Source organism: Sinocyclocheilus anshuiensis, unplaced genomic scaffold, assembly GCF_001515605.1.
Source record: "Sinocyclocheilus anshuiensis isolate Anshui unplaced genomic scaffold, SAMN03320099.WGS_v1.1 scaffold1365, whole genome shotgun sequence".
NCBI lineage: Eukaryota > Metazoa > Chordata > Actinopteri > Cypriniformes > Cyprinidae > Sinocyclocheilus > Sinocyclocheilus anshuiensis.
The window spans coordinates 520089-529015 of NW_015551032.1; the positions used below are offsets into that span (position 1 = coordinate 520089).

Below are 8927 nucleotides of genomic sequence, written 5' to 3' on the forward strand. Positions count from 1 at the left end.
AGCCGACTATGTCTGCTATAGGATACTCACCAAGACGGGCATTTTGACCAAATTTTTGTGTGAATTTCTCCATTCAAATACAATACTTCACAGAGAGCTTAATATTTGCGCGTGTTCTGAGACGTGGGTTCACGCGCTTCGGATGAGCGACCACACGGATCTTCTCACTGCGCACACGAGTTCACGTCTTCTGGCTCTTTACTATTTAAACTGGCAAGGCTTAAATGAGTTTAGTTTAAACACCGATAACAACGTGTGCTGTTCAGGTCTCACCTGCGCTATCAACACGTGATGACAGCATAAATGGCAGTTATTCCAGCATAAAGCACTCTCATTGATTAAAGCGTGACTGGATTGTCCACGTATTGTTTTTTTTTCTCTCTCATCGCTCTTGTTGTAATGTATTGGGAAGCCAGAATTTGTATCCATCAACAGAAACATGCATTAGCCGAACTATAACAAACCATATTACAGATGCATTGTCAGATTTAAGTTGAACCGCGGTCCTAGTGTATTCCAAACCGTGTGTGGAGAACGGTACGGTTCGATTTTTTTACCGAAAACCGTGGCACCCCTAATACATAATAATCTATAGTCCCAGAGGAGCCAGTGCATCTATCCTGACTCTGAAAACAAAACTAATTCAAATACTGAATTAATTATTGAACACTTGAATGAGAAAATGTGGAACAGAAAGATCCTGTCTAGGGATTCTGGGATTAATAAAGCTCTGTTGTTCTTGTATTTTGTCTACACACAACACACATGCACATACCTTTTTCGCCGCGTTTCTTACGCGTGCGGTCGATGTGATCTTTGAGCTGGATGCGGACTTGTCTCTCAGTGGGCTGGTCTCTGATGAACGAGTGCTTCAGTAGCTGCTCTGTGGATGGACGACTCGGATATGACTTCACGAGACAGCCCTCGATGAAGTCAATAAACTTCTTAGACCTGAAAGACACAGTAAACCATGCAAGAAATGAATGTATTAGCTGGAAAATAAATTCAAGACAAAACCTGATTATAGACTGATATTGTACAGGGCAAGAGGGAATGCCCTGCAGGCCTCAGGCCAGCGCGAACGCTTTTCAGGTCAGTTGCTGGTACGGCTGCTTGATCTATCGGGCGAATGCTGCATTGACAACATCACTCGTTGACAAAGTAAATTTCTTTTTATGCCATGAAAACACAGGGTTTTCTGTTATGAATGGAATACTTGTTGCTGTGAATCCTACTGATTTCTAGGTCACGAAATCACAAAAGTAAAGTCAGCTGGCAAACACAGATGAGATGCTGTTGAAAAAGGGCTAATAAGTTGTAACAGTCTTGGAAGCTACAGTTAGAAGAAGCTGAAAATGACTGATAAATCAGCAATATTTCACACTGTACACGACAGTTATATAGTTATATTATTATTACAGTAAATTGTAAAATATTTTGTAAGTAAAATAATGTAACTTGTTTTGTTAAAAACACATTTAATAAAAAAAAAATGGGGATTGTAAGATTTTTTGATGTTTTTGAAAGAAGTCTCTTATGCTCTTAAACACTAATAATGAGAAATATGATTAAAATAATGGTTTTATATTTGAATATATGTGATGGCAAAGCTGAGTTTTCAGCAGCCATTACTCCAGTCTTCAGTGTCACATATGACGATTTTATTTGAGAAATCTCTTTTTATTATCAGTTTAAAACAGTTGTATTGGTTAACATTTTTGAAAAAAAGTGATTTTCGTTAGGATTCTGTGATAAATAGAAAGTTCAAAAGAACAGCATTTATTTGAAATAGAAATCTTTTGTAACATTATAATTGCCTTTACTGTCTCTTTTAATTTAATGCACTCCTTGCTGAATAGAAGAATCAATTTCTTTTTAAAAAATCTACTTTTAAGCAATGTAGAAGAGATTTCTTCCTGTCACATTAATAATATATTGCTAAACCAGATAAACTCCTGCTTGATGAGATAGCTTAACTTTTCATTTAAAATTTTAAAGAAAAATTCTAAATCAAACAAAAACAGACAGAAAACACGGAAAAAGGTCAAAGAAAATGGCTGTTTTAAACAGGAAGCAGAATATCTTATTCAAAATTGCTAACAAGACACAATGCAGTAAACTGAAACATGCCTGCCTTTTAAATCCTAGACTAACATACGCTCCATCTCTACTTCTTATAGCCAGCTGTTCAAGGGCAGGGCTCTGACCAGAAGGACTAAAATAACTCCAACCCGAAAACTAAATCACAGCATGCCAATATATGACAACTACAACCAACCAACAGAAAAGAAAAAAAAACAGAAGAAAATGTAGGTAGAAAGAGAAAGCATCTTTCATCATACAAAAGCACTCTATATGTGTGGAGATGTAGCAAACACTGCAACTCCTGTCTGAAAAACATTATTAAACAAGGAAACCACATATGAAACCACATATGAGAAGAGAAGCTATATGGATTGCAGCGATCATAAGTATGCAGTGCGTGTATATATAGACAAGGGGAAAAAGGGAGGGAAGGAAGAAGGAAAATATAGCTTGATCTTAAAATAACAGCTGAGGGGAAAGAGCACAGCAATCAAACACGCTGATAAAAGACTCTTTCACTCAATGTGCCCAATTCTCAGACTAACTGACTCAAGAGGTGACAACAATTCATTAACGCAAGTAGAACAGTGACTGGGTCGCTGCTACATGCTGTCCGTGTGAGCGGGTGAGTGTGTGTGTGTGTGTGCGAGAGAGAAAATATGACAGTGTTGTGCTGCATAAGTTACGACAATGAAGCACAGATCGACATCCACCTCTGATTTTCTTTTTCAGGAGTGTGAAATATCACAAAAAAAATTTGTTTTGAGTTTTTATTTTATTTTTTAATATATAACTTTTTTTTTGTTACTGCTTTTGTTTAACTGGCATAACAGGGATGGGGAAGAGGGAGGTTTGGTATTATAGTTTGTTTGCTTGCTTGGTTTGTAAAACGTGAAATGCCTTAAGTAATTTATTTACTTTTGTTTGTTTTTTTGGAAAAGTTATACCATACAACAGTTAAGGCCCATTTACACCAAAAATGAAAATTCTAATGATAACAATAAGGTTTTAATAATCATTCTGATTCTATGAAAAAAGGGAAGCCCACATCAAAAATATAATGACTACGACACAGTGTAACAATTACAGGTGCATCTCAATAAATTAGAATGTCGTGGAAAAGTTAATTTATTTCAGTAATTCAACTCAAATGAACTTTTCCACGACATTCTAATTTATTGAGATGCACCTCTAGTGCTGTGTTCGATACAGCTGGCCCTGTATCGATATTGTGGCACGTGTGCAGCAGTGGACCGCGCTTAATTTGAATACAAGAACAACGTTTAAAATGATGTAGAAAAGTGCGAAGTTTCTAACAAATAATGAATATAGCATAATATATAGGCTACAAGGATTAATCTGGACAAAGGAACACAACTGGGTTGCCTGATATAAAGAGACGTAATCCCCTTTCGCCGCGTTTCTCTATTAAGTGAAGCTGTGGCTTTAATTCCTTCAGATACAAAGATGTTACCAGCTCTTTGTTGAGAAATATAAATGTAGCTCTTGAGCGATTAAGCAATTTAGTTGATAAAATTGCGGGGCAGCGCTAAAAAGTTTGTTCCTGAATGTCTGAGTGCGGCCGCGGCGTGATCTGTTTGAGTGACTGACACTGTTGCCAACTCTTGCAAGAGAAATAAGCAACCGCAGCTTAAAAAACAAGCCCAAAACAAGCCCAATATATTTTTTTGATGATTTATTATCATCAATATTATTTATTATCAATTATTTATTACCAATAAATGAACCTGCAACATATTAAACTGAAACCACTCTTTTATCTGAAAAGCAAAAACAGATATGTTATTTTACAAAAATCAGCAAACTGCAACAAAGTGAGAACAAAAAACTCATCTCCAATCACCTGTGAGCAGAATAGGATTGGAGAGATGGAAAAGGAGAAAAACACAAGAGCTTCAAAGGGGAACTGTAGCATAGCCACATATTTATAGCCTACTAAAATAGAGGCTATTCGAACCAAATGTATAAGCTATATAGATTTAGTATTAGTATAGGACTACTTGTTTTATTACAGCCCATGGTAATTAATACATTACAAAAACATTGTAAAACTAAAAAATTAGGCTAAAAGAAAGTCATCCCACTCCTCTACGTCTACTTATATCATCGCTTGGATTACAGCGTCACGCGCCTTCTTTTTGAACGTGATTTTCTCCAATGAGGGGGAGGACTACTTGTTTTATTACAGCCCATGGTAATTAATACATTACAAAAACATTGTAAAACTAAAAAATTAGGCTAAAAGAAAGTCATCCCACTCCTCTACGTCTGCTTCTGTCATCGCTTGGATTACAGCGTCACGGCACGTGCCTTCTTTTTGAACGTGATTTTCTTCAATGAGGGGGCGGAACATTTGGCAAATTACGCTGCAGCACTTATATTATTGCACTGGATGGCTATTAACTGATAGCAGACAGAGTGTCAACCAATGCATTGGAGAATACGGCGAACATAAATAAAGAAACGAAGTTGCTTGTCAGATTTCCCTAACAAGCAACCATATTTTTTTAAATAAGCCCAAAAACCGCAACCCGGGATTTTTTCCACGCAACTTTACAAAAAAAGAAGCCCAAAGTCGCGTATAATACGCGGACTTGGCAACTATGGTGACTGAGCGTGTGTGTGCGTTAGATACATTAGACAGCGCATTAGTTTAGAACTCTTCTCATTTTTATTTTTTAAACGTAGAGTGTGTTAATTTGTGTAATGATAACCTACCAGCAATGTAAATATGATTTTTTTTATATATTAGAATGAGTAAATTACAATATAAATTTATTAGAACGAGTACATCAGTATTTATAGGCTTAAAAACAAGATGCAAACAATCAGAATATTGTACCTGGTGGGGAGTGCCCAATGTAAACATGAAACATATGCCATTACCTATATTGTACTGTGGTACAGTTATGGAGGCCCTTCATAATGCAGAGGTCAACTGCTTGCTCTGCGAATAGTTAGAAATGGCCCTATAGTATGCGGTGTTTAATAAACAGCTGTTTTACTAAATTCTGCTGAGGTGAAATTCAGTGCAGTCCTGTATTGTGATACGTATCGTATCTTTGCTGGTGATACACAGCCCTATTAACAATATGGTTGGAATCACTTTCAGAATAATTTTTTTCCAGCCAATGAGTGAGAAAAACATTGACAGCCAATCAGAGCCCAACCTACTTCAAAGAGCTCAAGCATTTAAAATGGCAGACGACAACCGTGTGCTTATAATAAACAGAATTTGTACCTCATAAACCATGTACATGCTTTGCAAGGAGTTGGATAATAAAATAAGTTGAAAAAAAAAAACCCCTGAAAAGTTATCGTCCAGTACTTTCAACATTAATATAATTATAATTAAGAGTTACTGATGTAGATATAGTTCTTGGTGAAAATGGGCCTTCATTTCTGGCTGTCTAATCGGATTGGCTGAGCAGTGTTCAAATACCTTTCACTGCTTACAGTATTACTCCGTTTGCATTTCAGACCAAAGTATGTGAACAGTAAGGTAAAAACAGTAATGGTGGTAGGGCAAGCTCATATATTCAACTCTTTTTTGATTATCCATTTAAAAGCAGGAGCTGTAATGGTGACTTTAATGTGAGTGTAATGCAGCTGGTACGAGGGACTGATATAAAGTATATGCATAAAGAATATGTTTTTGTTTATAAGGCCTGGATCCACACTGTAATGTGAGGTTGCATCAGTAAACACATAGACAGTGTACTTACGAGGTGCTCCTTCAGCCATCTCTATAGCGGTGATTCCCAGAGACCAGATATCACTCTATTGTAAAACAACAACAATGATTCATTCCAAGTCATATGCTATAGTACAACTGACCTGATATAAAAATAAATAAACACACACAAACACTCACAATCAATAGAGAATTGCAATACTGTATCAAATAAAAATAAAGATCCAGTTTAAAAAAAGAAAAATAATAGCATTAACATTAATAATTGTACTGTTTATTTTGTATGAACATTAATGCATATCATGAGCTTAAAAGTGAAAACAAAAGAACGTTTCCACTAAAGAGTAATATAGAGGAACCATTTCCTCTTCTACAAGCAGTCACAGACAATGCTCTGTGACGGTACTCATTCAAACCAAACAGAGAGAAAAGTCTTGTATTCAGAATCAGAATCAGAATCAGAAAGAGCTTTATTGCCAAGTATGTTTGCACATACAAGGAATTTGTTATAGTGTCACAAGCTTCCAGTACACGGAGACAACAACAACACACAGATAATAAAAATGAGATGTGAATAAAATACACATGCATAAATATAAACCACAAAAAAAGAATAAATTGTATGTACAGGTGTGCTATAGATGGAATAGGAATAGAATAAAATAAAATAAGTTGTAGGGATGTACTAGGGTTTAGGGTGATAAATAAGTATAAGGTTATTGCACATACTGTACTTTAATTGCACAATGGGAGAACATTAACTGTTCATGAGGTAGATCAGATCAGCGAGTTTCTGTAAAGCTGAGCTCACGAGTATCTATTGAGTATCACTTCACTAAATAATGACCAAGCTAAATGTCACGTATAACAGGCTGACAGGTTTTTATGGCGATTAATACTAGTCCTACTTTAAAGGGTTAGTTCACCCAAAAATGAAAATTCTGTCATTAATTACTCACCCTCATGTCGTTTCAAACCCGTAAGACCTTCATTCATCTTCGGAACACAAATTAAGATATTTTTGATGGAATCTGAGAGCTGTCTGACCCTGCATAGACAGCAATGCAACTGAAATGTTCCCAAGTCCAGAAACGTAGCAAGGAGATCTGTAAAATAATCCATGTGACATCAGGGGTTCAACCGTAATTATACGAAGCTATGAGAATAATTTTTGAGCGCAAAAGAAAAGAAAATAACGACTTTATTCAACAATTCGTCTCCTCCGCGTCACCCTGTAGTGCCATCTGGGAGAATATCCGCTGGATGTAAACAATGTATGCTGTTCTGTGTCAGCTGCGTCACGCCGGATCTGTTTCCTACATTGTTGTGATTTGATCTGAACGAAAACAGCGCATCCGTGTGACGCAGCTGACACAGAACAGATTATTATTTTACAGATCTCCTTGCTACGTTTCTGGACTTGGGAACATTTCAGTTGCATTGCTGTCTATGCAGGGTCAGACAGCTCTCAGATTCCATCAAAAATATCTTAATTTGTGTTCCGAAGATGAAAGAAGGTCTTACGGGTTTGAAACGACATGAGGGTGAGTAATTAATGACAGAATTTTCATTTTTGGGTGAACTAACCCTTTAAATCTCAAAAAAGCTGGTGATTGAACATATTCTATTATTGGCATTTATGAAAATAAATACAAAAATTGGGCATATTTAAATTTTGGTAAACATGGCTTTATAGTGTTAAATTTATATCATTAAACCTTCCCATTTTATTGTTAGTAATCACAAAAATCCTGTCCATGTAATAAAGGCATTAGTTTTGGTATCAGAATCTGATAACAGGGCTTTATATGATCTCAATATAGCAACCACCATGAGAGGATGCAGATATTTCTAGACCACTGATCTGATAAACATGTTGTAATTTAATATACATTATATTAAAACTGAAAATGCTTAGTGACCCACACACAGGTGTACACAACCGTTTAAGAGTTTGGACTTCTTTCAAAAAAATCTTACCAACCCCAAACTTTTGAACAGTGGTGTACATCAACAGTCAGAAGCTCATTTTACCCTGTAATCATAGGTGGAGTCGGGATTCTCATCACAGGCAATGACTTCTGGGGCCATCCAGTATGGCGTGCCAATGAAAGTGTTTCTCCTGCCGACTGTACGATCCAACTGTGCGCTCACCCCAAAGTCCACTACAGAGAGAGTGAGAAAGGAGGAAGCAATCAGGGTCTGTAATATTACAAGACACTTTGTGCTTACAAACAGAAACCTGTTGCACAGCCAAAATGTTTATATTCATCTATGCTAATTCCTTCTCTCTCACACACGCAGCCACACTCTTCCACTTCCGCCACACACTCCCTCAGGTTGTGGTGTGTGAAGATATTTTTGTCACGGTGTCAGGCCTATATTAATGAGCTTCGGTGCTTTGCTCTAGTTGTTAAAAGATGATGTTCTCTAATCAGACAGGATATAGGCTAGACCAGAGGTCCCCAACCACCGGGCTGCAGACCCACTACCGGGCCGTGGAAGAACTGCTACCGGGTTGCAAGAACGTTCTGGGAAAAATGTGTAGATATGACACTCTGTTATTTATTAATGTTAATGATTGTTCTAATTATTCTGTATTTTCTTTGAATGCGATTGATTTGGAGTAGCAATTTGACAATTTCATATTAAATAAGTAAATGAAAGATTGCTCTGATCTGTCACATATTAGGAGTTAAACGGATCGCAGTTGATCCGTAATACTTACGGTTGAGACCCTACCATTCGGCACGCACGTGATTCGCAGATTAATTTGCCAATTTACACGTTCAAGCAATTTTAAACCACAAGAAGAGAAGCAATTCATTACTCGCGCGCTGTTCTCGCACACAATCAAAGTAGAGACGTGTTTCAGACAGCGCGGAAATACCAAGTTGCGTATACATACACATAAAATTAGCCTGTGTCAAAAACCCTTCATGGCATTGTCTTTCTCTGTGCTTTAAATATTTTTTTTCTTGCTAATCCGAAAAATAGTCCGATCTGTGACGCAAAAAAAACAAACAAAAAAAAACAATATAATGCGTTGAACCACTATATAATGCTTTTATAATACTATATAATAGCCTAATATATATATATATATATATATATATATATATCTCCC

General features: G+C 36.6%; 1 protein-coding gene across 1 annotated transcript in view; it reads right to left on the bottom strand.

Moving 5' to 3' along the window:
- Positions 1–8927, bottom strand: part of LOC107661210 (misshapen-like kinase 1) — a 48407-nt gene that overhangs the window by 27472 nt on the left and 12008 nt on the right. Inside the window, 4 exon segments of the mRNA XM_016450703.1 lie at positions 776–944; positions 947–951; positions 5832–5886; positions 7835–7965. Of these exon segments, the coding sequence (XP_016306189.1) occupies positions 776–944; positions 947–951; positions 5832–5886; positions 7835–7965 (360 nt within the window).